Source organism: Zootermopsis nevadensis, unplaced genomic scaffold, assembly GCF_977971745.1.
Source record: "Zootermopsis nevadensis isolate Lab colony 2312 unplaced genomic scaffold, Znev_1.0 Znev_ptg000071l, whole genome shotgun sequence".
Classification (NCBI taxonomy): domain Eukaryota; kingdom Metazoa; phylum Arthropoda; class Insecta; order Blattodea; family Termopsidae; genus Zootermopsis; species Zootermopsis nevadensis.
Genome location: NW_028259202.1, coordinates 20876 through 35710, shown reverse-complemented (window position 1 = coordinate 35710; position 14835 = coordinate 20876). Strand labels below are relative to the sequence as shown.

The following is a 14835-nucleotide window of genomic DNA, read 5'->3' as shown; positions in this document are numbered from 1 at the left end:
TTTTCTTTCCAAACACTTCGCAACAACAAAAAATTGTTTGCGTATTAACAACTGCATTATTATCCTGAGTATCTTAGGTTCTCCTTACTTCCACAAATTGTATATCTTATATGTCAACAGAGCTCTTCAGCATCATAATTGTCACACTTGCTTATATGTTTTATAATCACAAAGTAACGTGCGTGTTACACCTTGTGACCGCGCGTTCTGGGTTCGAGTCCCGGTGAGGCACAAATAAAAATAAATTGGAAACAAGTAATAAAGATTTACGAGTTTCACTTGTTACGACTGTAAAGGAAAGAATTATCGCACCGTGTGACCCCCAAAATTCTTGCAGGGGGCACCCGCCGGCTAAAGGTTTTTTTTAATGGTCCACGTGAGCTAGGGCATCATTACTGCCCAAATACATCATTTTTTGTGAAAGTTAAGGGGGAAGTCCTATGACTAAAGGACAGGAAAGTTTTCTTGTGAGGACACTCTTTTCTGGAATTCAGAGGAAGCAACATCCTAAATTGTTTTGTAGCTCGATTCGGCCAGTGGATGTGAATCGTAAAAGAAATAAATTGTGCTTGCAAAAAACTACGCACTTCAGTCTCGAAGCCATTACCGAAACCTTCGGCTTATACACCTCCATGTAATATTCCCTGAGAAAAGTTCCATGCCTACATGAGCAGAAATCCCGAATTACATCACATACGACAAGGATCGACAAGACTGCAACCGAGCCGGGCAACTCCAACAGCAGACGGGAGTGGGACGGTTACAACCTGTTATACGAAACAAGCTTGATTCTTATTTTGACTGACGAATTTTAAGTTTGTCATCTTACTTAAGTATTTGGGTTTGAGTTAAAACAAATTGGACCTGTGCACATATCTAATTATCACTTTAATATCAGTTTGTTTACATTTTGAATATGTTCCTTATAAATATTGTATGACGTGATCTGAAAACCATTTCTCTTTTAATAAGACCAGTGAAAGTATACATTTGTTACGATATATTGCATTTGTTTCACCATCGACAATTATATCGAAGTTACAGAACGTTACTCCACAAGAAAATATGATGTGTTTATTTCTGGTAGTTGTTTGAAGATGATACAGAATGAAATTTGAAAGGTTTCAACAAGTCAGATCTCTACCCCTTCTGCCATGTGCCATTGGCGTCAGTTCCTTTGTTACTCCAGAAGGGTTGGTGAAGTCTCTCAGGCTTACCCTGTTATATTCTTTTGGGGGGTATTCAAAGAAATGTGTCTACAATTTCACAGTTGTCATCAGAATTTACTGAAATGAAGGAACAGATATGTAGTATTTGTGCAGACATTTGAATATGTATCCTGTCACTAGAGGTGCCCACGTATGGGAACAATTTCAAATTTTCATGTTCCAGAAATTTAAATTAAAATTAGTATTTCTCAAGAGAATGGCATAGCAGGTGCAATTGGACTTTGTTATAGAGAACTTGCCAGATGAAATGAAATGCTACCATCAGGACTTTGCTCTCTTTGTCGAATCAAAATTGAGGTTAAGTCATTATTCTTTGTTTATTGTCATTAACATGTAATTTTCAGACTTTGCTTGCAGGACTGAATTTTGAACTTTTTCTCCCAGTGATTTAAAGCTGTTTTATATTTAAGTATATCAGGTGTGACAGATCATAAGATTCTACTGCATTTCTTGTCATTAAGAGTTAAACTCTTGTTACAGTATTGTAGTTTATTTATTAACTAAAATCTAAATTGCATTATAATAATTAAATCAATTTGAATTTTGGTTGATCTGAATACAGTATACGCTTACAGACACAAATTAGTGATCCGTAAACGTGGATTTAATCGTGTTTGTTCATTTTATAAATTTATACTTATCGCAGGTGCTGGGAACTCTTTGGTCACGAAATAGATATGACGAGTGAGTTTATTAAGAAATCGCTTGCAATGTCCGAGCGGAATGAGTATGGGATCCATGACTTACTTTTATACTACCTAAAACATGAGCTGTCAGATGAAGACAACGAAGGTTTGTAATTACACAGGCAATTTTACACGCGTATTCTTAAATCTACTGAATTTGAATCGCCGTGAATATGAGGAATAGACACATTGAAGGTAGGATTCAGCTCCACACGTAGCAGATGTATTTTAAGGGGGAAAAAAAATATAACTGGATTTAAGTTCTGCATGCTACCCTATAATTCCAGGCATTTACTTAAGACTACAGACACATTTGTTTATTCCTACCCATCAATTTCACACACAGAATCAACATAATTCGCTGGGACGATACGCTACAGACTTGTTTATAATTAATAATCTTCATTGATAGAAAGGGGATCTGGGGGTAGCTGAGTCAGTATAGACTTGATCCCCAACATGGACAAAGGGTTTTTCCTCCTCCGAGGGCTGCCTGCCCCTATCTAGTGTCGAGGTTAACGCCAAGTGCCTACATGGTGTGTAGTGGGGCATAAGAATGATAATAATACAAAAATAAAAGTTGCTTATTTAAACATGGACTTTCATGGTTTTTCTCCAAATTTTCTTTTTACTATCGATAATTATTTTCATAACTCATTCAATTAAATCAGTCGAAGCGGTATAATTTTTAGATAATATTTCCATAAAGACTAATTAATTACAGAATGTATTCTGGCCAGAGAACAATAATTTTGATTTGTTCATTAAATTTCTTCTATTCTACCTGAGCATTTGTGGGTATCTAAGGTTATGTTTGTCCCTAAAGTTTGGGACTGAAAAATGTAGTCCGACTGATATTACGCAGTGATGAGCCTGGCCACTATTAAAAAAATTGTTGCCTGCTCGCAGTAAGTCGAGAAAAGTTTGTAATAAATTCTGTGAAATATGAATTGTTTCGCACTAAGATATATTTCATATTCATGTAAGCAGTTTGATATACTTGATTACTTTTTATACTTGGATGAAGTATTTTAGATTATTTCTCTTATCACGGAAGCGTACCGTGCTTATTTTAAAGTGTTAATTATTTTAGTGAAATATATTAAGTTGTCAACACTCCTTAATGGAAATTGGAAAAGCGATGATTATAATAACAGAATTAAAATCCCTATGTAGACGACAGTATGATTGTTTATTGCACAGCTCGGATCATTGTAAACCCTCTCGGCTCTTGTATTCTTCCCTTTTCATTTGTATTTTAAGTTATTAGTCGTTCGCTCAGACATGAGCTGTGGATATGCACGTAAGGGAGGGTACTGACGCTGTCTCCTAGTGATAGTGGGGAACGGAGGAGAACACCTTTCTCTGTACTACTGAACACAAAAACATCAATGCAGACTGAATTACTTACAGCGGCTGAAGATATTTTACAAAGCTTCTATTCCACATAATTCCCCATCATCTTCTTCCTCCCTCTCCTCTCCCTCACTACTGCTACAACTGTTGGTATCACTGCCATCTTGTAAATTAACTGTAATTTGTTCCGAAATGTCGTCAAGAACAGGTTCCAACCGCAAGTAATTCTGTTCGCACTGACGGGATTTGTTGCACCTCGAGGTCCATTCTTCCTTTGTGATGCTACTAAACTTTTCCTCAGCTAGTTTCATAGCATCATCTAGACGTAAACTGACATTCTTTCTGGCGACACATTCTTTGACCAATCCCCATATCAGTTCAATCGGATTCAGATCTGGATGATATGGCGGCAAGCGAAGGGCAGAGTGGCCATGTTCAGACAGTAGAGCGTCAATTTTGAATGTTTTGAATCGTGGCTTACGCAGTTTAATTAGAGAATACAATTCGGGCTTACACATTCCGTCACTGAAAGGAATGCTACGATCTGAAAGCCAGTCGATCATAGCACTTTTTCGAGATGAAGAAGTTGGAGCCGGATTAAGTTGTACGTTATGGTAAGCTGCATTGTCCACTACCAATACCGAATTTGGTGGAAGGTTTGGAATTAACTTCGTTTTGAGCCATCTTTCATAGTTGTCAAAATTCATATCATGATGATAATCTCCAGATTTTGTCCCCGATTTAAACATTAACAAAGCATTTGGAATGAAGCCATTTTCATTGCCAGCGTGTACGATGATGACTCGCTGTCCTTTGGAGACGGGTGCAAGTAGACCTGCATTTGTACCATCACCCCAGGCATGTCCTTTCGTGTGTGAGGAGTGAATGTACGTTTCGTCCATGTAGATAATAGGTCGCCCCTCATTTCTGTAATGACTTATATTTCTCAAATAAGACAGTCTTGCTGCACGAATATCATCCTTTTCGATGAGAACTTTCCTATTACTTTCCGATTTCCTCCACCTGAAGCCTAAATTTTTAATTATTTTCCAAAGAGCCCACTTCCCGCCACTGAAGTTTATCTTTTTCTTAATTACTGCCAACAACGATTTTAAAGTAGGACGCTCGCCTTGTGTAGTGTGAAATTCGTTAATCGTTCTTCGAATTACGCAATTGTCAAAATCATCTACATCTGTTTTAATTTTCCTTCTTGGCCGTTTCTTGTGAGGTGTGCTGAATTCTTTTCCCACTCGTTTATTATGTTCGTACTCTTTCAGAATGCGTTTCAGAGTACTTATGGACACACCAGTAGCTTCAGAAACACGATTTTGTATTTGATTAACGTTAATCACATTGCCGCTGTCCGCTTCTTTCTTCATAAAACTGTAAACACTTATCACCATTTCTCTACTATGGCTGTGTATTACTTTACGTCCCCCTATTTTCTTTACACCTCTGCCCACGCTTTGCATTCTGTTCGTGCTGAGTAGAAACAGCGATGAATATGAAATGCCTATTAAAAATGGGTCAATGTTTTTGAAATGGAATTTACCACACGAAGTGAACTCGGTCGCTTCTGCCTTGTAACTGAGCTCTGAGTTCACCCCATCCACTGTTCGGGGTGGAAATGCACTGCACATCTCAAGGCCATAGCTCATGTCCCAGCAAACAGCCTATACATGTGTGTATCCCCTTTGATTATGATTTTGTTTTCATTGAAGAACTCGCAATCTGGTCGAAAACATTTCATTGCCTCATTGCGAACTGTCCGTCCAGAAAAGCCATTCCTCTTTGTTTCACTGACGTCATCTTGTTTTACGTTTTACGGCGTCTGTGCACAAATTTCACTCTGAAGGCCTTGCCTTACTTTTCTTATATTTTTTTTCTTCAAAAAACGGGACTTGGGTTGTCTTCGTTGCAGACTGAATCAGTACAAAATCGCGTATTAAAATGTCCTGTGTTTCGCTTGTTCCAAGTGCCTTGCTGTGTTTCGTTAACTGATCGGGAATTTCAGTGACATTTAGCACCAGGGATTGAACGGGAAATGCAAGTAGACCGAAAATACGTGTAACATATTGACCAGTCGATCGACTTTCATCTTCATGCGATTCTTTTGCAGAAGGAGACGCCGTCCGACGTGCAGCTTCACCTGGCGGCTATCCAGGGTGACGTACAGCTCTTGGGGCGCGTTCTGGACAGCGGCAAGGTGCACGTCGACAGCAGGGACAAGGTACGTATCGCTGTGCCAGGCGCGTCGCGTCGTACGTGCGAGTAGGATCAGAAAATGCCTTGCTATTTTCCAGTAGCTGATGAGCCTGTGTTGGCTCAAGCCCTCTGATGTTGTCTGAATTAAACTCGTTCATGTGCGTCACTGATCGCGAAGGTCGTAGTCCACACAACACCAGTTAAATTCTGGTCTGTGTCAAGGTCGCAGATCGCACAACAGAAGAACGGTCTAATTCTCTATTACGACGTAGAAATGTCTATTATAGTAAGGGCACGTGAACTGTGCTTGGTGCATTCGGTGGAAATGAACAAATGAAGGCAAAGGAAAGAGAATTAATTGTGGCTGAGCGCCACCTAATGAGTAAGTTTAGGAGGAATGGAGGTTGTAGCTACGCTTGGTGTGTGTTTTTACTCAGGATGGCATGACGCCCCTCATCCTCGCAGCTGCCAGTGGCTATGTGGACTGTGTGGTGGAACTGCTGGATCAGGGGGCTGACCCCAAGGCCAGGAGAGTAGTAAGTACCATAAAGGACCTGACTTGTGAATTGTCGGGTGGAATGTGACCATTCTTTTCTGCTGACCCCAAAGGTGTCCATTCTGCTGCAAGGATTTAGAGGACCTCTACAACAGAAGCAGAGCTAAGACTTGTTTTGGCCTGAGCATCAAGTCACTTGTGGACACACGTGAATTTCTAAAATAATTTAAGTTCTGTTGGAAAGTTTTTTAAGTCGATGCAATTCAATATTCAGTGAAAATTTAAATATCGCACTGTATGTATGGTGACAATGTGCAGTGACCATGCATTAAGTAAAGAGTCCATTGATCTGAAAGAGCTGGAACTGTTTCAGAGAGTTATCATGTGCAAGATTTATCTCAGGGAGGTTATACATTTAATTATAAGAGGATGAAAGAAAATGTAATTGTGCATTTAGGTTGACAGTCTATCTGCACAACTATTCTTGATTATAGTTTCAATGCTTTTTAAGAATCCACCAGATGTTTCAACCTTAGTTTGTCATCTTCACTCGGTTCTCTTTACGTGTTGGAAATTAATCGGTTTGACTACACATTTTCTGTTGTTGACTTCGTCATGTATTGGACTGGGTCTTAGGAAGCTTATGTCTTTTAGTAAAGTGGAATCTGTAGGTGTGGTTACCAGTGTTAAAGTTGTAGCTATATAATGTTGGATGTTCTAAAACTAATATTGATTCCTTTGTTTTATTAAGAGTTTTGTGATTTTTCTGGTCTGCTGTCCCATATAAGTAAATGTAGCTCATTTTTAGGCCTGTATGTTACCATCCTACGTAACCCCCCCAACCACCTAGCTCTTCCCCTCAACATCAACCAACCTCTTCAGTTAAGCCAAGTTTTCCACCGGTAACTACGCCCGCATAGTCCGCTCTTCTAAAAGAGGCAAGCTGTTTAAGACATACTCCATCACCTGGCGAAGTTAACAACAGAATAAATTAGCAGTAAAATCTAATAATTTTGAACACTTAAAGAGAACCACCTGAAGATGACCAGTGAAGGTAGAAGCATGCAGTGGATTCTAAGTAAACATTGAAACTATAATCATGAATCGTTGTGTAGACAAATTGTCAATCTGACGTTCAATACGCAATACGATGCATCCCCGAAACCTCGTGATTATGCCACTGCAAGATTTCTGTCGCCAATACATGAATAATAAAGATAATAAAGTGCACGAGGAACCTTTATGTTCCGAAATAGAACTTTTCAAAGAATTATCAATTGCCCTTTGGAGTTAGTGAATACATGCAAATTGTGAGACTACTGCTTTAGACATTGGGGTTCGATGCAGCTGCCTGAAGGCGTTTTGTTGTGCTCAGACAGGTACCACTGCACTGTTCTTTGCTGCTCAGGGTGGCTTCCTTGACATTGTTCAAATCCTGCTGGACAGAGGTGCGCCTGTGGATTCATCAAGTATGGTGAGTGCAGACGTAAAAAATAACCTTAATTTGAAATTCTGAAACTTGCTACACATCTCCATGCAGTATAGAACACTGTATTTACCTTTGTAGACTCTGTGATCCTCTCGCATTGTGCTTAGGCACAGGGATACATTTTCTTTTTTACTTTTTACAACAGCCATGTCACCTTCCAAGCTCTTTTCAGTACTATATAACGTTTGCAGCTGAGACAGTGTCATTAAATCAATTCAGAATCAAAGTCCCTTTTCTGCCTTACAAGTGGCTAGTTTCTTGGAGATTCCTACAGAATTATGTATGCACTTTTTTAAATTTATTCCAGTCTTTCCCTCAACCACTTACATTAAACTAACCCTATGACATAATTCTATGATTTTATGCTAATATATTCAGTCCCCACTTAATTTTATGTGTGCCCAAGTACTTCCGTCAGCACTCGGTTTTCATATCACTTCAAGAGGTTTATCTGTGCGCAGGACGGCGGAACTCCGCTGTTTGTGGCCTGCCAGTGTGGTCACATGGACGTGGTCAAGGAGCTTGTCGCTCGAGGAGCGAAAGTCAACAGTCACATGAAGGTACATGTTTCCAGCCCTTGCGCTGTTTGTGCAGATAATTATCTGTATCACCTGCCTAAAAAAACATATATGAACAGGTCTCAGTCCGAGAAAAGGATGGAAGGATCCTGTTCATAATATGTCGCCAACCTCCTGTAAAGGAGACGGTGTAATAAAGAAGAAGTCAGAATTTGGGTATCAGTGCAATGTTTTGTTCCTTCACATACACTGTACTTATTTGAGGTAAAAAGTAGTTTGTAAGATCCTAGAGTTCTTTGTTTCTGCTGCAGAATACTCCTCAACAGAAAACTGTCCTATACATAAGACTTGAAAGGGCTAAAATGAAATAAATTTGGTTGAGTGTGTAAACACATCAGTATGTGGGGTTATTTGCCCCTGTCAAACAGCCACAAATGTGTGTTGATCTTCCAAAAGTAAAAATTAATTCCACATTTGACAGTCAAAAAATAATTTGATACTGCCTATCAAAATATAACTTGACTAATAGAGGCGCAGTTAAAACCTAGTCATAGTCTGCGTAAATGTAATTGTAGGAAGGGCCATAGACTGCATGGTCATAAGCTAACTTTTTTACTACGCTCATCTAATTTCTTAGCAGACATTGACTTTTAAAAGTCAGGCTGTTTTTTAAGCATGTCACTGGTATACCTAGATGGTGTACAGTAGACGTGGCACACATTGCATCATGTAAAATGGCTTTGTGATCACCATGTTGGGTTCTAATCCATAAAAACAATTTTAGTGTACTCTAGAATGATGACCGTATCTTCGGTCCATGGCCTCCTCAATTCTCCTCTTCCATTCGGTCCTCTGTTAGGTCTGTCTGTCCGAGGCTTTGATTGAGGTTTCGATTTTGAGATTTGTAATTTTATAAAACCCACATGTTAGGTTGGAATTCAAAATGAAAGTAGCTGTTAGGGAAGGTGCTACAAGACGATGCCGCTGTGATGATAAGAATGCTGTGTGTGTGCAAACAGGATCGTGCCACCCCATTGTTCATTGCATCGCAGAATGGCCATTTCAAAATACTTTTGTTGCTGCTGGCCCACGGAGCAGTTCCAGACTCAAGGCGCACGGATGGTGCCACTCCACTGTGGATTGCAGCGCAGATGGGACATGATCATGTGGTGAGGCAACTGCTCAAGGTTGGCGCTAGTGTTGATGCTTATCGCTATGTAAGTTTTTTGTAATTAAATTTAAGTTTTTGGTGCAGATGTTGAATGGCCCGCCAGATGCCAGTGCGATGATCTGACGGTGACAAACTATTGAACTAACAACAACGTGTTGTCGTGTCTCGTTAACCGCTGACCATGAATCGGTCTATTTAAGGGCAGGATGAGAATATGTAAGAACCTCTAGCGTCCTTGCTCTTTAAGAACATCGTTTTTAAGTTTCACTTTTGGATTTCAATAACATGACTTTGTTACCTTATATTTTAATATAATTAAATGAACAGAGCATACATTGACATTTTGATATGAGGTGGAATGCAGAGAAGCGTTTAGCAGAATTTAAATCCGTAAATGATCCGTCACCATCTTCAACAGCCTGTATCTCTGTTTTTGTCCGGGACCATTAAGGGGAAGATGGTGGCCAGTCCGTACACTTAAAAATAGTAATTTGTTTTATTTCCACAGAATTAGAAATATGATGTGTTAAAGAAAGTTGTTTCTTTAGTCTTTTATATCTTTGGCGTTATTCTCACATTTGTGTGTTATGATAATGAAGTCACTCCAAAGAAAATATGCAAATTTCAATCTACTGATTTAGTTTAATTTGGTGATGCTGTTCAGAAGTTAATTTTCATACGAATTGAAGGATCTTGAAATGACTTTTCAAAAGTTGTGTTTATTCTTAATCTGGGCTTTTCGTGAAACAAACTGTACTGGAATAATGAAAGTGCTTCTTTATTGCAACAGTATTAGGAATGTGTGTTTGTGTGTTTTTCCATTGAAGAATCTTCTATTAATCTGTACAGTACCAGGTTTTAAAATCCCTTTATCCCTTTTTGGCCTAACATAAATCCCAGTTGCACTATGCAGTGCATGTTATTTGATAAAACATATCTTTCTTGAGAACCCACTTACAGCAATGAAATAAATTAGACATAGTTCAGGAGAATTTATGTCACCACTGGAAACCATTGCTCGAGCAATTATTCTGCAAGATTTCTTTCATTGTGAAGGAATATCACTGTATTTATATTTTCAGCTATCATTGGATTCTTATTTTGAAACATATTTTGATATTATTAATGTGTTTACCTTAAAATCTGAATGCATCGTGTAAACGTTTCTCTTCCCTCACAAGCAACTGGAGATATCTTTGTTCCTGCCATACATGCTCACAAAGATAGGTTAGACCAATTTTTCTCCCCCATACTGCCGTCTGCCATTTGAGGGTAAGTTTCTCTTGGTCCAGTTTCCGACACATAGAAACCCACAGTAAAGCAACACTGCCATTGCTTTGTGTTCCATGTGCTTTTGCTCCAGATGGGACAACTGGGATAATTTTGGATTTGGATTTTATTTCCTCTCATTGTATTCCCCTTCCATTTACGTCCCTATCTTCTGCTGCAAGGAAAAGTTGAACACTTTCTCTGATGCACAGATTTGAAGGGCTATAACTCGGATAGGAAGCATTTCTGGACCAATGTCTATATGACCTTCATTCATCCTTAGAATTAATGGAACAGGCTCCCAAAGTTTGGCCATATATTTCAGGACCATTCTGTATTTGCCTCCTCATGTCTCTTATTTGAAATATTTTAAATGTTTATACCTACATTTGAAACAGAGCTTTGCTCTGACATGTGGATATCTGCATGTGCTTTGCAGGATGGTGCCACAGCACTGTTCAAAGCCTCACACAAAGGACACTCCAGTGTTGTAGAAGAATTACTGAAGTACCAGCCATCTCTTGGACTTCTGCCTGTAAGTAGCAAAATAAACGTTGCTGAGGTTACGTGCACACAAAACATGTATATTAATAAGATATAACATCGGTGCTGTAGATTTGTATTCAGGAGGCATATGATTTCAATTTCAGTTGGACTGTCGGCTGTCCTATTGTTTTCATAATTTTCCTCAGTCTCTACAGGTGAAGATTGGGTATACACCTTCGCATAGGACATAATAATCTTTTTCCAAATCTTTACCAGTTATCATACATGATAATCGTTTTTTCATCTCATTTGGCATTATGTAGCTTGTGCATTGAAATAATGTCATTAAATTATTCATTAGTTATTCATTTCTTCTTCTTCTTCTTCTTCTTCTTCTTCTTGGAACTACAGTTCAAAGTTGAACCTTGGCCTCTTCAATCTTTCACCCGAGGCTTAGCTTGAAGTTTCGAAACAAATCTTTGTTTTACGGATTGAGGTTGTCAGCCTCGCGTCCAACCCTCAACAATCCTGAGGGAGTGATGTTTTTCTGTCGGGGTTGTCTCCCTTAGCTGGCCGGTCCCAACTTGGACATGCACGCATTGGACTTTGTAGGAATGAATGGCATTTCCTAAGTTTTTAATGGTACATATCTGCCAGCAGGATATGTACCCTTGAGACAACATACTACCCCTTTGGCTATTCATTTAATGACCTCAATTCTTTGCTTATTTCTAGACTATGTAAACTTCTTGAGTTAGAGGGGGAACAGTTTAATTGTCACCTGCCCTTCTGTCGAGTACTGAATTGCACACAGACTGCATGAGGTCCATAAACCTGACTTCATGTGGTCCTGTTGCAAACAAGTTTTAATTCTGTGATAAACCGCCTGTAACCGAACCCTTACGATCACCAGAGATATTTGTTGTAAGAAGACAAACGCACTAAAATGTCACTTACTTTGTATCAGAATGGGGAAAGTGCTCTGCATGCAGCGGCCCTGTTTGGCCATGTTCCGATAGTGAAACGGCTGATATCTGCTGGAGCAGACCTGATGCTAAGAAATCAAGATGGAGTCACGCCGATGCAAGTTGCCCAAGAAGCCAAGCAGTATGCAGTTGTTGAGTACCTGTCCAGCTTATTGGTGGAACGAGTTAATGGGACACCCCATAAACCATCGTAGTTGGGTCTGACGTTGTGCTAAAGGTGGTGGGAATTCTTAAGTTAACAACATTCAGAATGCAAAATGCCAATATGAAGTCAGTAATGACCATTCATAGAATCGGTGTATGTTGTACTGACAAAGCTGCCACACTTCATATGGGAAAAACTGAATTACCAAACCACAGAATCAGAGACATTAGCATGTACGATGAGGCAATTAATTAGTGTCCAGTGAAATTAAGTTGGTCACAGTGATCGCACCGTCTGAGGCGTGGGCCTCGTGCTCTTGGACACTGGGATTTGTGGGTTCAAATCACACTCAAGGCACGGATGTTTGTCAGTGTCTTTCTGTGTTGTGATGTCCTGTGTGCAGGTAAAGGCCTTGTGACAGGCCGATCGCTTGTCCAAGGAGTCCTACCAAATGTCTAACTCAGTGGTCCCCAACGCGGTGCCCCCGGGCACCATGGCTCCCACCAAGGGTTTTTTGGGTGCCCGCATTGCTACGGAAAGAGGTTATACTGAATAATGAAGGCCGTTCAACCATGAACATCATAAAATCAAAGCACAGATCTCGACTTACTGACGCCAATCTTGATGATTGTTTGTGAGTAGCAACATCATCCTACACTCCCAAATTTGAAAAACTGGCCAATCAAATGCAGCGCCAAACATCACACTAACTTCCCACTTGAGTAATAATAATAATAATTGTACTTATAAAAGTACGTATTTTTGTTTGCATGGTTTCTTGTATCATTAAACGTGTTGTTTTGTGTATTTCTTGGTGTCCATATCTTATTTGTCCAGAGAAAAGAAAACTTGGCTTTGTTGATTGGTTGGTGCCCGCCACGATCTCATAAACTCTCAAATGTGCCCTTAGGCACAAAAAGGTTGGGAACCACTGGTCTAACTGATTACTGAAACCTTTTAAAAATAGAGGCCTTATGCCTCACATAGGAGTGAAAAGGGGAAAAAGAAGAAATTAATTAAAGTTGGAATGAGAGGATGGACTAATGCAATGTGAACACAACACAGCATGAGAAGGGAATTTTGCTTACCAAGTAATGTCATGGATAAACACCAGTTCTTCAAAGTGATGCAGGAGGAGTCTGGCAGTCTTTGTGTGTTGGTTAATTTGGAAAAGTCAGTGAGTCATGTTAGTTTGAAAGAAATATAAAGATATTTAATAAATAAAGGGTTTCCATGATAAAATTCACACTAATTTCAATGTGAAGTTGAAATGATGCTTGATTTAAAAATGAAATATGTTACAAAAACAGAAACTGTTTTGAGTGCCTGACTTCAGTGCACTACAGTTTTATCATGAAGTGTATATTTAGTAGGTGGACCAGGGACATTACAAGAACTCTTTGGGCCACCGGCATACTTGGAAAAGTGTTTTGTGTACTTGCCATTTTAATATAATATGCAAATGCAATATCAGAAAATGAATCTCATTTAAAATACTGTTACAATGTACTATGATGGATATATTTTGAAATACAAGTATAGATAATTTATTAATAAAGTGATCATTATTTATGTACATATTATGATAATACCATTGCTTTTAACAGAGCACAGGTCGCATATGTTGTCTCAGACTGTACAAATTCTATAATCATGTATATTGTGATTGTCATCTTGATTAGCAACACCTTATTTCATTAAAATTATGGATTTATAAATATTAAGGACAGCAGTGTGGAAACAAAATGCAAAATATACAGTTTATAAAACTGAGGTTAGGTCAAATCTCATGGGGCCACATCGTTGGAGATTACAAAGGTAATGTGTCATACCACCACATTTTAAATGGAACCGGTAGTATCAATACCCCTGTAAAGGCATTAAATAGCTGTTTTTTCTTTCTTTCACATTTTGACCTGAAATAATTATGAATGATATCATTAAAATCAATATTTTCAAAAATGTGATTTTCAGTTTACAAATCTTGTACATGTGCACAAATCTTGTAGAATTATTATATTAGTCTGTGGTTTTGGGGTAAATGCAGATGATTCATAAACAACAGAAAATAAATGAGGAAGTTTACGTATATGCTGTGTTTGTTTATAATGTCATTTCAAGTGTAGAATCTAAATTTTTGTGGCTTTCATGGTAACTTCTATTCAGTTTATTTGATATCTGGACAAGCAACCTATTTTGTGCTTTGATTTTCATTCCATGAGGTTCAACACAGGACATTTTTCATTGAAGTTTACCCAATCGTAACTGTTCAATATGCATTTCAGCAAGGGAATGCTGGATTGATTTGTTTAGACGAAATGTAAAGTGATTAAAACCAATGTCACGTCAGACTTTCACATGAGTAGAAAGTTTCTCAGCAGTTCCATTCAAAAGTACAATCACTTTACATTCATACACTTTCAAAAGTGGAGATGTTTCTTTGCATTATCATTTGTGTAGTTCGTAAATCTGAGCTTTCAGTGCTGACAAGAAGGTAATTGTATTCTGAGATATTGCACTGTTTAGTCCGGTAGAAATTGACTGACATTTCAGAAGCACAACTCTGAAACATCTGTCAATTTCTACCGGATCGCTGTATCCTAAAAGACCACCATTTTCAGGTTTCTTAAATTGATTTGTAGCTAACGTTATGTCTTAAGAAAGGGGCAGGAGAAGGAGGATAGGTAAAGGAACTTGGATGGTAAGTAGTGCTCCTGACTGACCGTCAGAATGTTGTTACAGACAGTAGTTTTACAATGAATGTGGATAGATGGCAGCAGAATTACATTATATCGTAGC

At 38.7% G+C, this 14835-nt stretch overlaps 1 protein-coding gene across 3 annotated transcripts; it reads left to right on the top strand.

Annotated features, from left to right (window-relative positions):
- Window positions 1-4450: 4450 nt before the first annotated feature.
- Window positions 4451-14125, top strand: LOC110839563 (uncharacterized). Of its 3 annotated transcripts, none has more exons than XM_087341383.1 (8): window positions 4451-4952; window positions 5391-5501; window positions 5914-6012; window positions 7348-7446; window positions 7923-8021; window positions 8999-9166; window positions 10859-10954; window positions 11873-14125. In XM_087341383.1, the coding sequence occupies exons 1-8, from the start codon at window positions 4899-4901 to the stop codon at window positions 12083-12085; spliced, it is 939 nt and encodes a 312-aa protein (XP_087197509.1). In that variant the 5' UTR covers window positions 4451-4898; the 3' UTR covers window positions 12086-14125. The 3 variants fall into 3 exon arrangements, with proteins under 3 accessions (XP_087197509.1, XP_087197508.1, XP_087197510.1); XM_087341382.1 differs by having other exon boundaries at window positions 8999-9196; XM_087341384.1 differs by having other exon boundaries at window positions 4452-4952; window positions 8999-9148.
- The last annotated feature ends 710 nt before the right edge of the window (window positions 14126-14835 follow it).